The sequence below is a fragment of the Macrotis lagotis genome, chromosome 6 (assembly GCF_037893015.1).
Source record: "Macrotis lagotis isolate mMagLag1 chromosome 6, bilby.v1.9.chrom.fasta, whole genome shotgun sequence".
Classification (NCBI taxonomy): domain Eukaryota; kingdom Metazoa; phylum Chordata; class Mammalia; order Peramelemorphia; family Peramelidae; genus Macrotis; species Macrotis lagotis.
In genome coordinates, this window is record NC_133663.1 from 27,277,557 (window position 1) to 27,302,592 (window position 25,036).

Here is a 25,036-nt window from a genome sequence, read left to right on the forward strand (position 1 = left end):
AATATGACAAAAAAGTACCTTTCACTCTCTTCACTGGGGAGAAGAGGACTAATGGGGTAAGGAAAATATTTCACAAACTGTTATATTCAACTGATGAGTTGGTAACTTTAGTTGAAATATTTTCTATAAGGTTTTTCCCTTCTCTTTATAATTCTGTTATGAAGGATGGCTCTACTAGCCTGGCAGAGAAAGGGAGATATTTGAGAATGAAGAATGATGTAAAAAGGAAAAGCTACTTTTTGAAAAAGCTATATTTTGAAAACATTCTCAGAAATGGGAAGACATGCAAATGGTAAATAATCATCAAGAATAATTACAATAACCAAAGCAAGATTAAATATCACCAAATATTGGAATAACAGAGAGGTTTTTATGACTCATACAGATCTAGTTTTTCCCCTTGAAGTAGTTTCCTTATATTTATTTTGGGGGGAGGGGGTGTAGGGAGTGGGGTTAAGTGACTTTCCCAAGGTCTCACTGGTAATATGTATTAAGTATCTGAGATCAGATTTGAACTCAGGTCTTCCTAACTGCAGAGTCAGTGCTCTGTCTGCTTTGCCACCTAGCTGACCCCTTTAAGTTTACTTTTTGCCAAATACATGTTCCTACATTAAAATCCTGTTCTAACATCTCATTATGACATTAAGCTTCTTGGGTGTTTGAAGACTCAGGAAAGAGGTTCTAATGTGCAAAGGCTTTGGATCTGGACCCAGTTACAAGAAAATGCGTTTGTATTAAGACTGGATTGCTACATACAATCAACAATAAGGAAAATAAATTAGAAACCCTAATACAAGAAAGTTAACTTAACATCACAGATAAGTCTTTGAACTAGCAGGATTTCAAAATGAATAGAATACAGTTCAGAAAAGTCTACCATGTTAAAAATAAAAATGAAAGGTAAAGAGGATGAAAGAGAGAGGATTATATTATATACTCAGCAGATATGTGAAAGTTCAGGAACTAGTAGGAAGCAGCATGGGGATTAAATCAAGATCCACAGAGGCAAAAACAGAAGGAATGCACTCATTGTAATACCACCCCAGAACTATTAGATGGAGAGAAAAAAAGGATGGGTTTGTGAATCAAGATTATAAAATCAGTATAGAAGGGAGACTTCAGTCATCTAGATGTCTCCTGAAATTGCTTTCCTCCAAGCCACAACAGCTAATACTTCTTTTTTTTTTTCTTGTCTTAATGATATTTTAGCCTTCAAAAAGAAAAGAAAACAATATAAGGAAATTCTATTCTTGGAACAAGAAATTCCAATATATTACAGATAAAATGGTTCCAAATAATGATAAATAGAATTGGTTCCAGGGCTGAAGATGATGAGAACTTGGGAAAGGGAGAGCAGGGAATGAAGTGAATTCATTTTAAATTTGTAAAAGAAAAAGGCAGGAAAGTAAATCTCAATTGGTTATTTTAGATTTTAGGAGAGATTTCAAAAGATTCAGAGAAAGAATTGGGGTCAATTAGTTACCATGGACTAAAGCTCTATTTTACGCTAATTTTAATATCCATTTTTGCCGGATGACATTTTCCCCTTTTAATAACATTCAGAGTCCTGCAAAAAATGTTAAATTGGAAAGTCAGTAGTAGGGTCATGCAACAAGAACTGTTCATCGGTGGTTTGGGTTTATTGCTCCCATCTCACCACCTGCTTGTGTGTGGTATTGACTGGTTTTATATCCAGGAAACATAGTAAGGACCAGGAGAATCATTGAGTGATTGCAGTTTTCATCATAATCTTGTAGGGTATCTAGTAATCCAAGAATGGACTCTCAATTTTGGAAGGAAAACCACCCAATTTCAAGCATTAATCATCGGGGAAGACCATCTAGGGATGAGGTGGGTAATATCTATGTTTAAAGATGTCCCATAATTAAAGGTTATTTTAACTTTCCTGAAACATTTAATATTTTGAATTATATCTTAATTGAATTTTTACACTAGATCTTCTTTTATCCTTTTTAATGTGGAATAGACAATCCATTGGGCTTTTCCTTAACGGGTTCAGCCCTGGTAATATACTGTCTCCTTGGCAACAAAAGAAAAAGTATCGAGACTACTAGATATGTAGGGAGATTATAAGAAAGGAGTGACACCTGTCAATAGTGTTTAATAATGCATCACCTGGTATGTGGTAAGTACTTGATGAGGCTTGTTGCCAATGGGAAAGTTGGGAAGCTGATTGACTAGAAGGATGATGGTGGTAAAAGGCAATGGGGAATTTTGGAAAGGGATGGTTTGGGGGGAAAGATAATGAGTTCCACTCTAGAAATTCAAACTGGATACCTATGGGATATCCAGTCCAAGAAAATCTAAACAGCAATTGGTGATGGGAGAGTAGAATTCAGGAGAAGGCTTGAAAACAGATCTGTGAAATCATCTGAATATGGAATGTATGGGATAGCCAAGTGTGATGGCTTTGGAGGAGAAAAGATGAAGGCCCAAGACAAAGCCATATGAAACACCTACCTAAAAGATGCGATGACCTGGATGAAGAACCAGCAAACAAAACAAACTCAAAAAACAAGCAAAATATTATTTTGATCATTGTTCACTGTTTGGATCAGATCTAGAATAAGATGACTTGTCCAAAATCATAGAGACAGTATCAAATATAACAACAATTACAAGAAAATATTATTTAAAATTTCTTGCTTTTTAAATCCATATTTAAATACAATCAAAATAAGTAATATAGCAATGATAAACATTATTAATCACTTTTCCATTTTATTTTTTTCTTCAAAAAGTTACTTAAAATTTTACCTATTTTTAAAAAAGTTACTATTTCTATTTAGCAATTAAGGGCTATTATGATTCCCATTTTACAAATGAGGAAAGTAAAACAGACAGAAGTTAAGTGACTTGCCTACAGTATCAGGACTAAGAAAAGTCTGAGGCTGGATTTGAACTCAGTTCTTGCTAACTTTAGGTACAGTACTCTCTCTACTATACCACTCTTTTCTTTTACAACTGCAGAACACTTGAAAGATATTCAGATCATTTCTATGACTGCTCTCTAGAATATGAAAAATCTTTAAAATCCAGCCTCCTTCAGGACCCACAGTATATCATACACTTCATTGTGGGACACTAGCTTGAACTAGGAAGGACCAAGCCCAGTGATTTATTGCCAATGTTCCTGCATTGCCTAACATTCTTCACTATGCTGTAAAATGGCAGGATTTCATCCAGTAACAGTTTTAAATTTTCACCTGAACTTTTTTCCCCAGAATGATATTATCTTTCAGATTACCCACCAGAAGAATTCATCACTCTGACAATGTACTATGAATCAGACAAAGAGGTGTGATATTTTACAGCATTTCAAGACAGATGACACCTTTCAGAAAATGAGGTCCTGGAACAGAAGTTTCGGGTTAGTTAGAAAAACATTATCTTTGGTGGTTGTGTCAGTGGTACATAACATACAAACTGCTACTAATAACTCACATACAAACTTATTCATTAAGAAAGTGTTAATGATTATCAATAATTGGCAAACATTTTGGAAATCTCCGTCTCCCCTACACTTCTCACAATTTCAACAACTAAAACACCAGGGGAAATCAGATTCACTCAAAATTCCCAAGTCTCAGAACTCAAACCGGTTGAGTCCACTGATCCTCAATGCTGTTACCTTCCCATTTTTCACATGCAAATGAAAAGCCCTAATTCCTCCTCCTCATTTCTTCTTCTAAACACTTCCAAGAAAAGTAGATAGCATTTTAAACACCCTTCTAAAAAGAATACAAGTAAAATCTTATTACAACAAAAAAAATTTCAAATTGTTTTTATAGTTTTATTAAATAAGGCAGCTAAGTAGCACAGTAGATAGAGTTAAAGGCATGAGTTCGAATCCAGTCTAGTAAACTTTCTGTGGGGAAAGAAACTTTAACCTCACTTAAATGTTTTTCTCAGTTTCCTCAAGTGAAAAATGAGATTAGAAAGAATGGCAAACTACTCCAGGATCTTTCTTTGGCAAGAAATACATAAATGGTGTCATGAAGAATTGAGCACACTAAACAACTGAATAACAAAATTTATTAAATTGAAAACTTCATGACCTGAGGTAATAACTGGATGAGACTCCAAAATCCTAAGATTTATTATTATTTTCTTCTTAATATTTGAACTCTATTCTAAGTATAGTCTTTTTCTTTCCTGGTTATTGCTAATAAACCTTCTCAAACATTTTTCTCTCTCATGCATTCAGGATATTTTGCTAAGGACCCTAAAGACAGTTGTCTTTTATTTGCACTAAACTCATTTTTCTTGAATTGGCCAAAATGCTTATTGCCCCTGGCTTCATCTATTCAAAAGATATCCATGGGTCATTTCATAAGTGTCAGTATAAGGACATTTTTCAGAATGAATTCTAGTGGAGTCTATGACAGCGGTTCTGAAGGTGACCTCTGCTAGTAAAAAATCAACATTGATAAATTTTATTGATGATTTTGGATTGATCACAACTGTACAGACTCTTCACCTATAAATAAAATACTGATTTAGAATGGAAAGGAACATAGTGAGTAATTTAACTAATAAGATGTTATGACTTTCTAGAGCTTGATAGTTTTTTAATGTATTAAATAGTTGTGATCATACATTGTGTTCTCAAACTCAGAGTAATATCTATTCTTTGAAGAGAAATGCAAAAGATTATAAATGTGACACATAACACAAACTAATACAGCTGGTAAGGTTTTGATCTAAATGCTTTAATTTTAAACAAGAAATGGTTCATACCTTTGGGAAGAGCTTAAGGGAAATGAATGAAATAAAATAAAAATAATAAATCTCAACAAACTGATGTTAAATGAAAATTAAAATATTAAAAACTGAAAGGTTTTTATCACAGCATACACATTTCCCAAATCATTCCATTTTTCTAAGAGAATGAAATATACAATTCATAACTAAAATTGTTTAAAACAAAAGAGACAATTTCACAAATTTAAAGTCACTGAACTGTCTTTGTATAATCATATTCCACATGTTTTCATTAGAGGTAACTGGTTGGAGGTATAGAAGAGAGAGTGTTTAAGCCTTAAATCTAAAAGACCTAAATTCAAATCTGATGTCCAACATTTAATAGCTTTGGGACCATGGACTCCAATTATTTAGCCTCTTCCTGCCTCGGTTTCCTCAATTATAAAATAGAGATTAATAATATCTTTTATCTTGCAAGATTGTTGTGATAAGCACATGAAAATGACAGTTGTATAAAGTATTTTTCACAATGTCTGACATAGGGAAGCCACTACATAAAGGCCTATTTCCCTCCCCCACTCCCATACTTGCTAATAAAGAACAAGAAAATTAGCATCTCCCTCAGAATCATTCACTGTATTCCTATGAAAATTTTCATATAAAACACACAAAGTAAATTTCTAATTTCTAAAAGGAGCATTTTAATGAATTATTCCATCCAAGAATCATTCCCCTCCAAACAAAATTTCATTCTACACTGCAAGGGTTGCTCAACTGGGATCTATTAAAAAATTTTAACAATAGTTTCCTCATTTTGTTTTAATATAATTGACCTCCTTTATAACTCTGTGTACCTTATTGTAGGTATTTGGCCATATTATTCCATGAAGGGGTTCATGGGATTTCCTAGACTGCCAAAGCTGTGCATCATACAAAAATAAACAAACAATGAATAAATGAACAAATAAAAGCAACTCTTCATAAACAGAAACAATGGGACTCACATAATGTTTGCAGCAATCTCCAGGGGAGCTCCTGAAAAGAGTGAGAAATGACTTAAGAATGAAATTCGGAATCTGGATTCTTACCAAATTGGAAGAATTAACTGTTTTGGTGGAAATAATGTAAACCATTAACAGAAGTGACCTGTACACCTTACAAACTGTGATGATGAAGGTGTGAATATGCAGACAAGATCTGACAGGTGTCCTAGAAGTTAGTAATTCAGAGGAAGCAGAGAGCAGCTCAGTGCTCTGTTCATTCGGGGAAAGATATTTTTAGAAGTATTGTTGTTGTTGTGGCAATGATTTATCCTTCATTCTTGAGGAGGATTATGCCATGGAAAAGGTGATGCCATGACTTGAAAGTAAATTGGATTTAAGTGAGGCAGAGCTGTGCAAAGTCACCAGCCTCACTCCCTGCTCCAGAGTCAAATGCCAGATTTAACATTCACAGACTCAGTAGTCAAGATGTTCATTAAATAAAGTAACTAAAATTATTTAAAACTCATAGAACTAGTTTTATAAATAGTTATTTAATCTACCTAGTCTATATATGTGGATTAAAAAAATAAAAATACTATCAAAATATTCATTGTAACATACAATCAATGATGAACTTTGAAGAATGACAGAAGCTGGAGACATTATCAGGGAACTGTACAATAGGAAGAGGAAATGGGCTAATTAGGGGACAGGGAGAAGGAGGGTGAACAACCTGGGTGCTCCGTTGTTATCCTAAGGAAAACAAGAGGAGGCCTGTGTAGAACCCTGTTCTGTTTCCTAAGCAGGACAAAAGTCATTCATCAGGATAGGCAAGAATGAGGTGGGGTCCTGTCTATAGGAACACACAATCTAATGAGGTCATGGAGATACTGGGATTTTTTCATCAAAATAATAATTTAAAAATAACTAGATTCACTGCCATAAATTGTTTGGTACTGAGAATGAAATGTAAATGAAATTTGGGGCAGAAAAATAAAAATTCATTATTCCAAAAAAAACTCTACAAACTACATTGTATTGTTGGGGTTCAAAAAAGGAAAGCTTAGGAAATGTATATCCATCTCCATTTCCATTTGCTGATTTAATGCCACATAATTATATATTATGTTAATATCCTCAAAAGTTTTTACTATGGTTTTCAGGTGAAAAGTTATGTATGTATAATGCATCTAGATGTATCCATATTAGCCATATTTAGCATTTACTCAGATTTTATTTACATAAAGAAAAAGGATTTGGTCTGCTACCATTTAAAAAGAAGGCTTTTAGACGGAGAAGAAGAAAACATAAAGGCACAAACCTTTCCACAATTCCTTCCTCTTTTTTTAATCTTTTCTTAAGCAATGGAATGTTACCATTATTTTAAATGAGTACAATTTTATCCAATAAAGAGAAAATAAAAATATTATAAAGTTGGTTTATGTGATAGAATCAGGAGATTAACCTGCAAATATAAACTACAGTGGTACCTCAGTAACCTGGAGTGGTAAGAGGAAGAAATGATATGAACAACAGAATTTTCTATTTAACCTAAGGTTGTCATCACTTAATGCATCAAAATATTTATTTTTTCTCCTTCTATCTTTTTTATGAGGTTCTCTTAAAAATGAATTATATATGGCATTGCCCTAATTCAATCAATGAAATATATAGTCATAATTTGGTCCACATTATGGCTCTGAAACTTTAAAATTTGAAATATAGCTTTTGTAATCATCACAAATGGTGATGTCACTTTGGATTTCAACCAGTGAAATATCAAATGTGCATACTATTTAAGGGTTTGGGTTGGGGGTTTTTTTTAGAATTTTAGCAACTTTTCCTGATTAATAATTCTTTATTGACCTTCAAGTTTCTTACTTTTCTGCTTGTCTAAACTCAGCATAATAAAGGTTAAAAAAAAAAAAGACAATGCCACTGTTTGAGAAAAAGCTACACTTTCCAAAAATTGGGAAATACAAAAAAAAAGGCAGTATTGACCTTCATTATCCCCATTTCCAGAAGGCAGCTGGGTGGCAGAGTGTGCCAGGTGTGGAGTCAGGAAGACCAATCTTCCTGATTGCAAATCTGGCCACAAATACTTTCACTAGTGGGCAAGTCTCTTAACCTCATTTGCTTGAGTTCTTCATCTGGAAAATGAGCAGGAGAAGAGAATGGCAAATCACTCCAATATCTTTGCCTAGAAACCTCCAAATGGGGAGCAGATATGTCTGCAATGATTCAACCACAAAAGCATCATGCCCTACAGAAATGTACCCTACCCAACTCAGAACACAATTTAGCTAGCAAACATTTGATCTCCTTGTCAACTGGAAAAACCAAGGACAACATCAGTTAAAGGAAAACAAAATCTCATTTGCAAAACAGTAGAGAAAAATGACAAAGACTAGGAGAAAAACTGAAGTAGAAAGAAAGACAAATCTATAGAAATTTGGGGTTAAGACTCAAGCCACAAATCTCCCAGAAAATTCACAGATAAAACTAAGACATTAAACAGGCAAAAAATGGAAGAAATACATCAATATAGCCATGACCTTTAATTTTGTTCTTGTAACCCAGAACCCACCAAAGTATCTAGAACATAATAAATGCTTAATAAATATTTGTTGATTGACCTGTTTTCATCTTTAGTGAAAGATGAGTCTCTGAATGAACAAAAGGTAACAAAATCCCATTGTCCTATACAAAATAATAGAGCTAGAACTTGGAAAGACAACTTTGGAACAGTGGACTGGCCAGTTCATGCTGAAGAAATTCATTCTGGAGATGACAGCATGTTTAAAGTACTGAGTGATCACATTTTTAAAGATATGTCAGGGAAAGGAAGAGATAAATTGGGGGTGGGGGGGAACCACAAATAAATAGTAATACTCCAAAAGAAAATGTGGAGAATATCCTGATCGATGTCCAAGTGGCTGTTTTCTAATTTTTTTTAGGGTTTTTTTTTGCAAGGCAAATGAGGTTAAGTGGCTTGCCCAAGGCCACACTGATAGGCAATTATTAAGTGTCTGAGGCCAGATTTGAACCCGGGTACTCCTGACTCCAGGGCCGGTGCTTTATCCACTGTGCCACCTAGCTGCCCTTCTAATTTTTTAATAGAGTGTTTTCTCTATTAGGAAGATAAACATTGTGATGAGTCTCTAAAAAAAATTTCATAGTTACTCTAATAATTAACCAAAAGATGGAAAATAAAAGTTCCCACTGGATTTGCTGAGTGTTAACCACAAACTAAACAGGCATGTTCCTTGGCTGAGTAAAGATTCTCATACATATTTCTGGTCCTTTAAGTTTATTTCATAAAAAAACAATATGAGATAACTTCCTTCAACACCACCAAAGAAAGCAAAATGCAAAGGAGATTCACACCCATCCAGGGTATTTCACCATTTTTGAGGGAGATAGCATGGATTAGGTTCAAACAGAAGGAGACCTTAAAGATGCTTAGGTCCACTAGATGTTCCTGCTTATGGATAATAATATTCTAATTACACCAATCCTAAGAACACTACACGTCCGCTGTACAAAAATCTGTGACCAGCCCAAGAATTTTATGGTTGGAAAATACCCATGGTCAGGCTTAGCCAGGCGACTCGAGGACCAGTCCGTGGAGTCAGTCTATCAGCAGGACTTTGGGAAAAGCACTGCAGATGGCCTAGTGTTGGAGCCAAATGGAATAGGAGGAAGGCAGCCCACTGGAGAGGATCTGAAAATGTGCTAAGTGTTTTCTGCCTATACCAAGCTGTTTCATGCAAAAGACCTATCTTTTCAATGAAATGCTTCTGCAGTGAGGCTCCATGATTATGATCACTGCAACATCACATCTCTGAGGAAACCAAGTTAGCAGTTACCCAGAGGGCAATGGAGATACAGATGGCAAGGAGAAAGAGCCTAGAGCATATTTCCAATAATGATTTAACTTCAAGAAGTAACACAAGAAAGAAAATGACAGAAAAAGACTAGTGATCTGGCAAGGATGAGGTTAAAAGGGAGAGTCACAGTTACCTAAAAAATATCAAGGAGCTCTATCCATTGTGCCACCTGGCCATACCTATAATTATTACTATTATTTTTTTTATTTTAATTTTTTTTCTCTCCCCTTTACTTTATCGCTCAAGTGAGTCTATATTTTGTGTGGGGGGAGGGGGTATTCCATTTACTCTTAAACAAGAATATTTTATTAATGTATAAAAACATATTATTTGTACAAAAAGAATAAATATTAAAATAAAATAAAATAAAATATCAAGGTCTCCAGCATGTGTAGATACTCTATGAAAGAATGAGAGGCAGGGAAGGGTGTGACCTGCACTTATGAAGGGAGCATCATATTAAAAAGCAAACAGAGTCACTAAAGTACAAAATTAATATAATCATTCAAATCTACATAAATTATTATAAGAGGTTACAAAATACTTTCTCTATAAAAATGCTGGGGTGAAAGTATCATATGCCCATTTTACAGACAAGGAAACTTAATCCAAGAAAAGTGAAGCTACTTGCTTAAGATTACCTATTGAAAAATATGAAAACCATAATACAAAGCCCTATTTCCTGAAACTAGGTTGAGCATTTTTCCCACTAGACTCCCTCTCCTCCAAAGCTTAATAAGTCGCCTCTTTTTGAATTGACTTTTTGTTCTAAAATTACAAACCCTATTGTTTTAGAACTGCCTTAGATTTATTGCTCTGAATAGGGACTTGTCACTATGTGGTAAAGGACTTATCAGAACTGGCCTCTAAGTATCCACTGACCACTGGACAAATTCTAGAATTGTTATTTTGATAAAGTCATTTTTATATTGTTTTTTCACCCTTATCTTCAAGGAAGAGCTCTGGAAAAACAAAAGTTCAGTTCATTGAGCATTCATCTATATAATCATGTATATTTTTTTCATTTACGAACAACATAAAATCCCAACTACATTGTAGAGTCCATTAAAGCAGGGATTGTTTTATGACTTGACTACAGAAGCAATGGTAATTTTTAGGATCTAAAAGTCATTTTATAAACACTGTAGGATTGATTATTGATACATTTGTCATTCCAAAAATCCTAAAAGCAAATCCGCATGGATGAAGCATAGCAGAAGGAATGAAATGACTACATTTATGAGAGGTATTGTTAGGATCATAGAACCTTTATCATAACTACCATGGATTAAGCATAGAAAATTAACAATCACGTTGACATGAAAAAAGATAGAGAATCAGAGGAAAAATTTATAGCATATCTTTCATGAAAACCTGATATCTAAAATATGTAGGGAACTGATATAAAAATATGAGTTAAAAGTCATTCCCAAATAGATAATGATCAAAAATTAGGGCTGTACTAGAAGGAATACAAATTGTATCAAAAGGGAAATAACACTGTCCCAAATGAGCATTATTAAGAGAACTGCATATTAAAATCACTATAATTTTGTATCTCATCTATCAAATTAGTGACATTGATGAAAACATGTTAATTATCGTTATAGGAGGGGCTATGGAAAGAGAACAGCAAAACTGTTGATGGAATTGTGAATTGAGACAATGATTCTCAAAAATAATTTGGGATTATATATGAAAAGTGACTAAATTGCTCATATCCTTTAGCCCAGTGGTTGGTACACTTATACTATAATTCGGGAAATCAATCACAGGTACCCTTTGTGGTAGAAAAAAACTGAAACAAAATTGAGATCGAAGTATGCAATAGTTAAATAATTAGTCTATAGAAACATAATGGAATATCATTGGACTGAAAGAAACTACAATTAATAGTTGTTGGGGGGGGCGGCTAGGTGGTGCAGTGGATAGAGTACCAGCCTTGGAGTCAAGAGCATCTGAGTTCAAATCTGGACTCAGACACTTAATGATTACCTAGGTGAGTGGCCTTGGGCAAGCCACTTAACCCCATTGCCTTGCAAAAACCTTAAAAAAAATAGTTGTTAGGGGAAATTTGGATAAATATGTATGATAATGCATAGAAAATAAATCAAAATAGAGTAAATTTCATAAGGACTGCAATAATATGAATAAAATAATCTGAAGTCTAATTTACTTAATTAGAAATCCTGCTGCTAGAAAACAGGAAAACATTTCCTCCAGTAAATATGACACTTTCAGATATGGGTGCTTGCTGGTTTATTTTGCTTAACTATTTTTGTTGTTGTTCCAAAGGAGGGTTTGATGTCAGGATGGTGGGGAGCCTATTGGGAAATAATTGTGATGTTTCCCTCTTTTAAAAAAATTTAAATTGAAAAAGAGGAAGTTAAGGATCAGGTTGATTAATGAAGAAAATGTTTTGAATGACAATTTTCAACAAATATTAAAAGAAAACAATGCACCAAAAACTAAATACATACAGTAGCAATATAAAGACTGCCTGTATTCTTTTGCAGCCTCTATGGATTCATTTTATTTCCCATTTTTAACCTAACATTTCCAGTCATTCTAACACGAATATAAAGCCTTAACCTAAAATATAAATTCAATGAAAAGTAGTCTTTATTATCCACTGAAATAATTATGAGAAATACATGCAGAATTATCTGTTTGGGAAATTAATGAAAACTATCCTGACTTCCAGATAATGAAATAGACATTTTCAAATTTTTGATGCAGAAGCAAAACACATAATAAAAATATTTCAAAAATCCCAACCTCTAAGAGAGTCGTTCGGTGACGCTTTAATGCCCCCTTCTGATGGATTCTAGCGAAGCAGCCTGAACAATAATCTTCTCCACATTCAAGGCAAACCTTGGGAGGGAAAACACAGTATAAAAAAAAAGCAGAACATATTTAATGACATAGTCCCTGGTGAAATTCATATCATAATTTCACTTTCTCCTTCTTATCTCCCCAAGGGCACCCAAGATGACATCCAGGATGCAATGCGTAGCCGTAACTATAAAAAGAATTCATTGAAGGGTTTTCTGTCTGTTTTGAAAAGTTGTCTCCAATTTGTTCTGCTAACAGTGCACAAGTAAAATCAAGGCAACACAGAAGGATCATACACATGAAATCACTCAATGAGATGTGGGCCTTCCTCAGGAACAGGGTGAACCCACTGTGTGTTAAGCCTGTGAAAATGAAGGGTCTGAACAGAGGGACTTCACAGAACTTTAATGGGATCCCTCTGAGCTCGAGATCCTATTTTTCTGAAGTGCTTTCATCTCTTTGGCTGGGTGTTTCATTCTACAGTTTTTTCCTAATTGGACGGTGTTCATTGGTTAGCCAACAAACATTTCTAAAATGCCTACTATGTGCTCAGCACTCTACTTTTTTTTTTGCTTTTACCAGTGGTCCTCAAAGTAGCACTGAAGGGTCTTTCCAGACATTGAAAAATAAAAGGATGAAATTCACCTTTTGTCTGAGAGAGATTCCCAAGCAGCAAGAGAACAAGATGAACATTAGGTAAACCATTGTATTCTAAGATTCATCTGGACAAAGACTGTCCAAAGTGCTGCTCCTGCCACCACTATCTATTGGAACCTCTTAAAAGAAGAGAAATGGGAGAATCTTTTCCATTCTACCCACTGTATCTCAGACCTGACCTAGAGGAGAAGGGTTCTGACCATAGACTTAAGGAGTGTCCAAGAGGACAGCTAGGAGGATCAGGACAGGAAGTCTAATTGTTATGGCCTATTTACTGTTTTATTTCTGCTTGACTACGACTCCCCAGGCTCTACTGTGCAGTTTCCTCTATTACCCCTCTTGCCCACATGGTGATGAGAGACAGGTGACCAAGAACTGAATACATAACACAGCACTGCTTCAGGAGAGTATTTTGAGGTTTGGGGTCAGCATCTGAGACTTTGCACTGAAAAAAAGAGGGTCACAAAATCATCTGAGAATAGCCAATAATGACATAGATTTAGAGCTAAAAGGGAACTTTGAAAGGTCTTCTGGTCCAGCCCCCTCATTTGAAGGTGGAGAAACCAAACCCCAGAGAGGTGATGTTTACAAAGAACAAGTGCAAAGTTCTCCAAATGAAACATTAAGGGGTTTCCACTTGATATCTACACAATGTCAAAAGAAGCAGAAAGATTAGTCCCAACATGCTGGGTAGATAACCTATGGAAATTTTACAGAATGATAGGAAAAGTATAGATATATTTATATAAATATGAACACAAAGACATATAGTTATGCATACATCATCCATAAATATGCATGTATATATATATACATATTTATTATCCATCTAATAAGTTGACTGGTTCCTTCAATGGTGTATTTATGTAAAGATATAAATGAGACACATAAAAAGACTATGGATCCATCTATCTTCCCAGCATCCGGGCCCATCTTATATGTTGGCTGTATATACAGAATTTGAGTTCTTTGAGAGTGAGACCTGCCCAGCTTACCTATTTATATCTCTAGAGCTTTGAATAATGAATGTCTCTTTGCTATAACATTTTTAATTCATTAAAGAAAGAATTGTGAACTACACAAATGGAGGAGTTTCTCCTTAGTAAGGAAGAGATCCCAAATTTATTAAAGAATCTTGGAGGGATTTTTTCAATTTCTGTTCTATTTTTCACCTTGAAAAGAAACCACTAGTGAGCCCCTTCCTCTAGTCCTTGGACAAACCTACAGAGGTTGTTAGATATTTTGCCTGAAATTGTTCCTAACTTGTACTAATTGCCTCAATTTTTAACACTTATTCCCCATTTTTCCATATGAAAATAATTCCATATTTCAGGTCCTCACTGGCCCTTAACTAAACTAACTCCTAATTTCTCACTGACTTGTTTCTCCCCACTCCAATCAATCTTTCACACCTGCTAAGAGCAGGTCATTCTTCAGTTGCATCCTCAATCTCACCTACTCCTACCTTTTCCAGAATCTGATTTCACTTTTGCAGAACTCTCTATCCATTCCTTTCCTAGTGACTTCCGTTTTAATGGCACCTGGACCATTCATGTGTTCCTTTATACTCCACAGTGCCCTAAAAACTGTTCAGAAGTAAGTCTAGCCTGCCCCAGAGGTCCTCCTCAGCTTCCTATTCTGTAGGAATTCATTTATTTCTCCCATTCCCCAGATATTTGAGGGCAGAGACTGTATTTTATTTTTTTCAGATATTATTTGTATCCTGAGGAGCTTAACATGGCCAGTACCCAGTAACCATTTATTAAATGTTCATTATTGACTCTACATTTTTATTTTAATGACAAATAAGTTTATTTTGTCTATGAATGTGTGAGTAATACGATTTAATGATTCAAGTCAGAAGTTTCTTAAAAAGAAGAGTTTTATCACAAAATCATTATGATGAAAGTCTCCTAATTATCCATTCACCAGAGCTCAAAGAACCTTCATACATATTTCACAACTAAGTCATTTACCTACTTCATCAAGATTTTCTATCTCATTTTGATTTAAGAAGGGTTTGTTACTGGTTGTTTTATGATTTGTTGAGAACTATGATGTATTCTTCCATTGTGTAGTATTTCAAATCATCTTTCTAAAGTCCCAGTTCAGATAAAAAAAAACTCTTAAGAAAAAAAATAAATATCTCAACCACAGCTACAAAAGTATATCTGATAGTTAATTAAAGTTCCTTGCAATCACTTTAAAATCTTTTAATAATGCCCTCACCAGCTTTCTGTCCTACCTGGTTTCATCTCTCACCTTAGTATGCCTTCTGAACCCTCTTTCAGTCTGGTATACCAACCAGTGGTTCCCTGAATATACTCCATGAAACATATTCATTTCTTAAAACCAAAAGAAAAGTAATTCCTGCTAAGGAGAATGTCCTTTCACTTTAATTCAATTTAATTCACAATTTAATTTAATTCCTTCCACAATTTAATTCAATTCTCTCTAAAAGAAATCCTTTCCATTCTGACCAAATATTAAATTTGTAAATAAATGTTGATAATCATAACAAATATCAATGCAGGACCAAGATTTGCAAAGTATTTTAAATATAATTGTTTTATCATCATTTTATAGCCAAGGAAATAGAAACCAAGAGAGGTTAAGTGACTTTCTAGTATAGGTAAATCTGATGGGATTTGAAACTCCCAAGTCTTATAATTAAGTCCTGAGCCCTAACCATTACATAATATTCCTCATAATATAGGGCGTCTAGGTCATGTAGTAAATAAAGCTCTGGGTCTGGATTCAGGAAGGCTCATCTTCCTAAGTTCAAATCCAACCTCAGACACATCCTAACTATTTGACCCTGGGCAAGTCATTTAACTGTAACAGAGTTTCCTCATCCATAAAATGTCCAAGAGAAGGAAAAAACAAACTACCCTAATAACTCTGCCAAGAAAAACCCAACTGTGCTCACAAAGAGTCAGACATGGCTGAACAACAATAGTGGTGACATGTTTTTTACATCAGTCCCAATGAGGTCTAAAGTAGACCATCAAACTCTGCCAAAACACTGATGAAATTCCAGATCTGATGAATGTGCTTTGCCCAACATCATACTGCTAGTCAGATGCAGAAGAGGGACTAGAAGCTAGTGGTCCTATATATCCTAATGCAATGCTCTTTACCCTCCAGTAACATCTCTGGTCCATCCTTCATTATTCCCATCGTTCTTCACATATTATTTATTCATAGTTTTTCTTTATAACTATACTTCATTGGCATTTCTTAGTCACAGGACCATAAATCATTGCTTCAAATCTTAATATCTTTCTGCTGCATTTTGGTTTTGGTTTCGGTTTTTTGGTTTTTGGTTTTTTTGCAAGTCAATGGGGTTAAGTGGCTTGCCCAAGGCCACACAGCTAGGTAATTATTAAGTGTCTGAGGTCACATTTGAACTCAGTTCCTCCTGACTCCAGGGCTGGTGCTCTATCCACTGTGCCACCTAGCTGGCCCTTCTTAAGATCTTTCTAATCCAACTTCCCCTTTGCTGACAAGAAATTAAAGGCCAAAGAAGCTATTTGCCTAAGGTTACAGCAAAGATTTGAACTCAGAACCTTTGACTCCAAATTCTGTAACCTTTCCACTGCAACCTCTACTATTATTTTTTTGGAGTCTTGTGAGCCTGTTTCACTTATCCTATCAGTTCCTTAAGGTGAAAATGTCTAGAAGATTCTCTCAACCTTCCTATAATGAATATTAAAGACAATTCTAAAACAAATTCTAAATAATTGATAACATACTGAATAAGTAAAATTTTAGATTTAGGGAAGTTTTAATAAATGAATATCTTTACTTTCAGAATTAGCTCAATGTGTTCTATCAAGTTATTCCATGCAAAATAATGCAAGAAAATAGTGCAAGAAAATTAACTATCTAATAATTTATATATGAATGGATGTTTCTAAACTACTAGATAGTGATTCAACAGTATATTTTGAAAATGCTCCTGAAATCTTATTTAAAATGTTTACTTTCTGGGAAAATTTTTAAAAATATAAAAAGGTAAATATAAGTCTAGCTTCTATATCATTATCAAATTCTAAATCATTAGTGTCTAAATCTACAGAATTTTGCTCTTTTATAGAACTGTTGCTCTCTTAATAAATTTCACATATCATGATGCCATTGCTGGGTTGCTAAAACCAAATAATTCTTGACCCACTGGCCAAATTGCTGTGGAAGGTCCTCTTTTGTTAATAAAAATCCTGCAATTGTTGCTTATTAAAGTTTTAATATCTTTCAAATTATCTTTGAATTTTCTCTCTTTTCAAGGAGTCAACTGCTGCCACAGTTTTTTCCTTCATTATGTCTTCCCTATTTAGGTTCTCCTGCCCATTCCTACCTTCACCACTCAAGCTTAGGCCCATAAGTCCTTCATTTTCTAAACACTGCAATAGCCCCTAAAATGGTGCTTTCATTCTAATTCCTTCTAACTCTAAATGACCTGGGCCAAGCACTGTTAACCATCTTAACACACCATATCCATCTTAGTATCACTTCCTCAAAAAGTCTTCAATGACCAATACTTGGTACAAACACAGTAAAATTCCCACTGTCATTAAGTCTGCATTTCAAGTCCCCTATAATCTGGTTCCACTATATTTTTCCAGTCACATAACCTACTCCCTCTGAAAAATAAATTTCTATAATGCTAGAGTGGTCTATTTACTGACTATCAAATATGTTTTTCCCCTTCTTTAACATATGCTCTGTTTCTCTTTCCCTTATCAAAAAATCATCATTTACTATTCTCTGGAAATCAGCTATTGTTATACTCTCCATTCTTTGTACCTATCCAAATTCAACTTGTCCTTCTAATCTTAAGCTAATGGTTCTTTGTGCTTGTTTCCCTTAATCACTGTAGCTACAGTGTACCTACAGTCACACTAACTTCATATCCTTCATATCCTTCTCCTGACACTGAATCATAGCTTTGAATTATTACTTATTGTTTTTCAGGTATGCTTCTCTTTTCACCAACTAGACTTCAAACTCTTTGAGGGGAGGGATCATTTCTTATAATGATATTACCCCTCATCACATAAAGACCTAAGAATACTGCTATGCACATGATAGGTAATCAATAGATATACTTGAAGAGAACTATAAAATTTACTGTAACCAGATCAGTAAAAGCACTATTTCTATTAACTGGCTCCTGGCATAAACTTTTTGGGGCATATAGCAGTAACTTTTGGTAAAATTAAAAGAACCTGTGGCCATCGGATGACCAACAATTGGCCTCAGTGTCAAGAGACCCCTGAAAAATAGATCAGCCAGCCCTAAAGACAACTAAGACAGGAAACAACTTTGAGGAACTTGACTTGGCAGCAGAGGTGTCTAAGAATTCAAGAGTACTGGGGAGCTGTTTTGTGATAAGAAAGGAGCCCAGTTCAAGGAACTGCTTAGGAAAGACCCTGTTTTCAAAGGGAAACATTAGCATGAGAAGGAAAAAGACACCAGAGTCCTACTGAACTGGAAGCATGAGGACCCTTGGATATAGGTTTTCTTCCATTTCTCTCCATACCAGTATACTCCAAGTTTTTACCCATTTTACCCAATGTCTCTTCATCCTCTGCACTTTGGCAACATGCTTTGGCTGCCTTCTTCCTCCAACATGATGGACCCTCTTTTCTCACTGGTTCATTTCTTTTTCTTTTTTGAGGAAGGTCCCAAACCAGCCTTCCTTCATTGTCTGAACTTCATCACCATGTTCCCATTCATACACCTTCCAAGTTTCCCCCTCTCCTTCCAGTTTGGCCCCACTTTTTTTTCATCTCTCATGTATTAGAATGTAGGCTCCTTGAAGGCAGGGGACATCTTCCTTTTTGCTTTTTCATTTGAATCCTTATTGCTTAGCACAGTGTCCAACTATATTAAGCACTTGTTGGCATGACTTGATTTGATTTTTGCTGCAGACACTTTGTACAATTGGGTGACAATGCACCTGAGGTCTCCAGGTGTAGGAAATATTTTATAGTCTGTTCTAACTAAACTATCATGAGCTAATCGTATTTCCTGGCTGGTTAGTAGGACATTAGGGGAATGCAGTAGACAAAGAACCAGATCTGGAGCCAGGAAAATTTCTGTTTAAATGTGGCCTCAGACATAATGGACGAGTCCATTAACCCTGTTTACCTCAGTTTCCTCAACTCTGGTATCTTGGCCTAGAATACTCCCAAAGAGTCAGACATAACTGAAACTAAATAGCGGGAGACTGACTTAAAGTAAAGCTCACCAAAAGGAAATGTGAATAGAAGTTGTAGAAATACAGAACCATAGAAAATCTTTTGACCTAAAGGGAATAGTTATCCCCCAGCAGACACACTCTGTAAACCCATAAATGTCAACCATACTGGAGAAGTTAATCATGAAGGGATCTTACATAATTATAATAATATTCACCAGTGCAATAGTAAATATATATCCAACAGCATATTTAACTGCAATGAAGGAGAATCAATGAAAGAGATGAAATCTCAGTTACCATTTACTGCAGGTGTGTCCTCAGTCATTTAATATCTCTTAGTTACTTTTTCCTTGTATGAAAATTTGGAGGGAGAAAGCAGACTAAATGATCATCCAGCTCAAAACAGAAACATTTTGAACTTCCAACAATAACATTTGTAACATACATTTTAAACAAGATGTATTTTGAATAATGTTTTAAATAACTTTAAGCATTTATCACTTTTTAAATGAACTTGTCTACAACATGTGCCTTACCATACTAAACTCAAAAAGAGAATTCTGAAGAAAGACACTTACTAGTAATGCATACTTGTTCTCACACTGTCCACAAAGCTTCCCTTTTCCTTTTGCTTTCTCCGAGGCAGAAGGAGTTGTCACTTTATAGCTAATTGGTTGTTTTATTACAGCTAAAACAAAGATATTTTAAAATTAGTTAAATTATTATAAATTAATTTTTTTCACTTATTACTGAAGTTAATTAGACCGCTATTTTGTTAATTCTGTAACCGCTATTAATTTTAATTCCAGTTCAAATAGTTACTATTGCTAATCTTGTCTCCACCCACCAGCCACTCGGATCTTTGCATTTTTGTCTCCCCAAACTAGACATTTTCTAATCAGATTCAATAGGCCAAAGGAGTTTATTTTGAAGCAAAAATATACTGAATCTTAGATTCTTTTTCACTTTTGACATTTCATCAACATCATTTCTGTACTATACTATAGTTTTATAGTTTTAGTTTCCAAAATATCTCAATTATTCTGAATCGAAGTAAATCGGTTCATAATTATACACATGTAGGTGCATTTATATGTATATTTATGTACATGGGTATACAATATAATAACTGATAGATATGAAAGATCTCCTCAGGGACACATGAGAGTTTTGTATCAAATATGTTCAAAGAATGATTTTTCCATAGTTTGTGATGGTAACATAGAAACTTGTAGGAACAGATCACCAGGGACTGGGTAGGATGTAACCTGCATATGGGACATGATAGCCCACCCAAAGAGGACCCAAGGAGGTCCTTCTTAGGTATCAAAGAGGAGAAGAGCAGCTGCGGAGAGTTGAAGCAAAAAGAGCAGGAGGACCCTGGTCTCTCATGTTGGGGCAATAAAGACTCACTTTGCCCCCAGAGGACTTGATGGGGCTCCAGTCGAAGGAGTTCTCTTCTGCCAGCTCAGGAGTAGAGAATGTTCAACCCATGCCACTCAACTGAATGCCTGGGATTAAAAACACCTAAACTTCACCTTTCTATAAGCTGTTTATGAGTTTGGGATTCAACTTTTTTTTTACTGCAATAAAACCAAGTTTTCAGTGTCAATTTTAAGAATGATATATTATTTGATTTATATATTAGCTAGAATGCTTGCATGTGAGATATTGGAAACAGATTTTTGAGTAAGAAACTGAACCGAGGAAATTGAAAAATATCCCCCAAAAGGAAAGTTAGGAGTTTTATATCACTGAGAATCCTGGATCCAAAGGCTAGAAATACAATTTTTAAAAATATGCCAAACTTCAGAAAATAATGAAATCAAAACTGACTCAAATTTCTGAGGAGTTTCTATAAACTCATAGATATCTTTTTGGTTTCCATTTTTAATTAAAAAAAAGTTTGTTCATGTCCATTTAGTTTCCATTAATTAAAGAACGTAGTGAATTTTAGGCATGTAAACCTAGCTTTCAATTGTCCAAGACTTTTAAATGAATCTCAAGAATTTTGACATGAAATAACTCAGCTTTAATAAAGAAAATAGGGAAGTCATAATATTATTAATGCACAAGAGGCAGATTTTAATCTTATTTCTTCAAAATATTCAAAGTAGCCTGAATGAAACCTAATTTCAAATGTGAGAATTTTTTTAAGTGAGTGTTTTTTAAGTAAGTGCTAGTATTTTGGATTTTGGATTTAGTTTGAATCAGCAAAATGGGGCAACTTTGGCCATTTTGGAATAATTTTGAAATAGTCTAATTAAAAACCATTGGCAGCAACATGTAACAGGAATAGTCAACCCAAGTTATAAATTACCTGTCTAATCATGTGATTTTTCTGCCTACCACTTGATCTTTTTTTTTAATTTTATTTATTTAAGGCCATGGTGTTAAGTGACTTGCCCAAGGTCACACAGCCAGGCAATTATTAAGTGTCTGTTGATCCTTTTTCACCTGTAAAATGGGGGTAATAATATGTGGTCTCTTCCACTGAATCAGCATGGTAATTGCTTACAATGGCCTAGAGAATTCTCAAAGGATCTGTCATAGATTTGAAATCTCTGGTCCCATCCAAGGAGCAGGAAAAGCTTTCCATGAACAAAAGACTATATATCCATGATCATAGGGCAATTTAACTGTTTCAAGACCCTCAACAAGGAGGTGATGAATTCTCTTGCCCTTCACAACTGAGAAGACCATCCCCTAAGCTAGACTTGGGAGGGATGTGGAGGGACATTTGAACCAAAAATTCCCAAATCCTAAATGTAGAAAACATGAATGCCAACCTTCCTGGACAGTGACAACAGCACACATGTATATCCCATAGGAATATTTACAATATATTTTACCCACAATAATACTGTGAAGGAGATGACTTGACTATTATTTTATTTTTGTTAAAGATGAGGAAATTGAGTTTGATAAAATAATGATTTGTCTTATGGCCACGCATCGTGCTACCTCTCAATGAACCACATGACCTCTCTGTGGGTACATAGAACACAGCATCTTCTCTCTACTTAAAAAGCAAGGTTCATGGGTGGTGGGGCGCACCTATTGTGGAAAATCTCTTCTTGATGCACATCAGCAGCTCAGCTACAATTTAGAATCTCAGAATGGTCTTGAGCTGTTGAGAAGTTAAGTGACTTGACCATGGTCACTCAACCAGAGGGATCACTGGAATCCAACAAAGTCAAGACTCATGGTCAACCACTACAACACACTTTCTCTCAAAGCATTTTAAGATATTATTATTATTGTTGTTCTTAATTAAAGATATAAAAAATAAATCATATGTGGCCATTTAAAAGGAAATATTTTATACTTTTTTAGTTTAAACAAAGTGATATTAAAATATTTACCTTGCATCTGATCCTTCAGAATTTTTAATTTCACTTTTCCTGGAGATATCTGTATTAATGAAACATGTGCCCTTAACATATAATGAAGAATACATGGAACTGATTTAAAGAAAACCAATATTAATATTATTACTAAAAATTATTAAAGATATCCAACATTTAGGAAAAGTTTGAATGGAAAGTTTTTCTGTTGAAACATAATAATACATCTATAAACATTAAAACATAGCATAAAATGAGCAGGGTGGGGAAACATATAGGAACCAATGTATCAATTAGATTTGTGACCCAAACCTATGATTGGCATGAAGGGGCAGGAACAAAGTCTTTCAAAATGCATAAAAGAGCATGTATGTTGGGATTTCCCTGCTCCTCTCTCCCACCATGAGAGAGGTGTGCCATTTTGTTAAGATATCTTAATAAAAACCATTTTAATTACTCTGGAAAAAATAACATAAAATGTTATACAATTAGACATTTTCAATTAAAAGAAAAAGATACATAAAATCTTTTGGATAGAATGTTTAAGTTTTACATAAATATTCAAATGTTATATAATAACTTCTCCTGTATCTATTACTTTTGAATCTAAAGATGATATTCCATGGTATAGGGACTTGGGAGTCAAAGTCACTAGCCCCAGGTTCTGGTCCCATTTATATCATTAACTATGTGACCTTGAGCCAATGATTTTTCCTCAGGTTGTTCATCTGTAAAATAAGGACTAAATGATCTAAAAAATACATTCCAGCTCTAAAAATCTATGATTTTATTATTCTATTTTTCTGAATTGAGCTACTCTAACTATATTCTATGTAACTAAGCATATAAACTCATGTTTTTCTAATGACAAGTGTCATGCCAGGCCAAGACCAGTAGTTACTCCATATTTAACTGAAAAAGATTCACATGTATGACATCAAGTACATCCACAGATTTATGCATATATGTACATATATGCAAAAACTATAAAAACCAGACTTTGCCAGTCGGGTGTCTCTGATCCCTAAATATATAGTAAATTTTTATATTTCTGAACACACTTTTTAGCAATCTCAAATATCTTTCCTAAGGTTCAACCATTGCGACTTTCCAAAAACTCCATTTTTCTTGCCAAAAAAGATAGAGGGTTGGGCAATAAATGAAAAGAAATATATAAAATTTCAAGATAAGCCTAGAGAGCATGTAAGATTCAAAGAGCCTGAGACACTAATGAATAAGAGAATTGCACAGGGGATAACCTAAACAAACTATATGTATATGGAGTAGTCTTATTTAAATTCATTTCTGAGGAAAATATATAAGCACACAGGATAATCTGCCCATGAATTTATTTCATGTCTAATAAATGGTTTGCAGTTTGTTTATACTTATACTCAACTTATACATGAAAATATAAATAATGGATGCCTGTGTTTCTACATATTTCTCAATATTCATCTCCTCTCTTGCAAATATGACCCTATTTTTTAAAACTTCAGTCATTTTGTTTCAGAAATGGATTTCAATGTCCCTCACTCCTAAGTCTTGGCTGCTGAGATTCTATGAAACCAGGTCAAGACCTCTCCCTCCAGGTGAACAATGAAGCCCAAGGGAAACTGAAAAACTCCCGAGTCAGCCTTCCAGAGAAGGATTAGCAGCAATGGCCTAGAGCCCCTTGCTGTTGGCAGCAGGTAGGAATATCAACCAGCTTCCAGCTACCCCAGAGACTTCTCCTCCCTCACTAACATGCCTCAGAACCAGTCCCCAGATCCAGGGTCTTAGAGACCCTCCTTCATGCCTAGTGCCCCACTCCCTGGACTCAGGTAATAACCCTCCACAAACCTCCTAGGCTGGTAAAAGGGTAGGGGTGGAAGAGGAGGTGGGTCCATTCCTTCTGCGACACTGCCAGAATTCTAATCAGAATAAGTTGCACCTGGGATCTCAGAGGACTTGACCTGTTTCCCCCATCACCCCTGTCTGCCCTGCTTATTGTAAATATACCCCCCTCAATAAAACTGGTTGTTTTCCGGTCTTCTTGTGGTTTCAGAGTATCCTGAACCCTTCTAAGTAAGTGTGCATTAAAACAGCCCATCACACAAAAAGCAAAAAATGATAAAAATACTAGTCCTGCAAATAACATTTTGATTTAAAAATGACTACTGGTAGTATAAATTATTAATCATTTAATCTCATAATAGATAAATAAATCGAGTTAACACACCTAACTGGGGTGTGGCCAAATCAAGTATTTGCTTTGGACATTTTAATGTTGGCCAGGAGATCTGGACAAATGTAGTAAACAAATAAAAATACAAATCATTGTTTTCTGGGATTCTACATTTCATTTTTTGAACCATAAGCCGTGAAAACAACTTAAAATGAAAATTTTAAATG

The 25,036-nt window shown here is 34.8% G+C and overlaps 1 protein-coding gene across 1 annotated transcript in view; it reads right to left on the reverse strand.

Annotated features, from left to right (window-relative positions):
- Positions 1–25,036, reverse strand: part of ZBBX (zinc finger B-box domain containing) — a 109,390-nt gene that overhangs the window by 66,018 nt on the left and 18,336 nt on the right. Inside the window, exons 5-7 of the mRNA XM_074192722.1 lie at positions 22,661–22,709; positions 19,874–19,983; positions 12,377–12,472 (exon numbers count right to left, since the gene is read on the reverse strand). Coding sequence (XP_074048823.1) covers positions 12,377–12,472; positions 19,874–19,983; positions 22,661–22,709 — 255 coding nt within the window. The remainder of the gene's footprint in view (positions 1–12,376; positions 12,473–19,873; positions 19,984–22,660; positions 22,710–25,036) is intronic.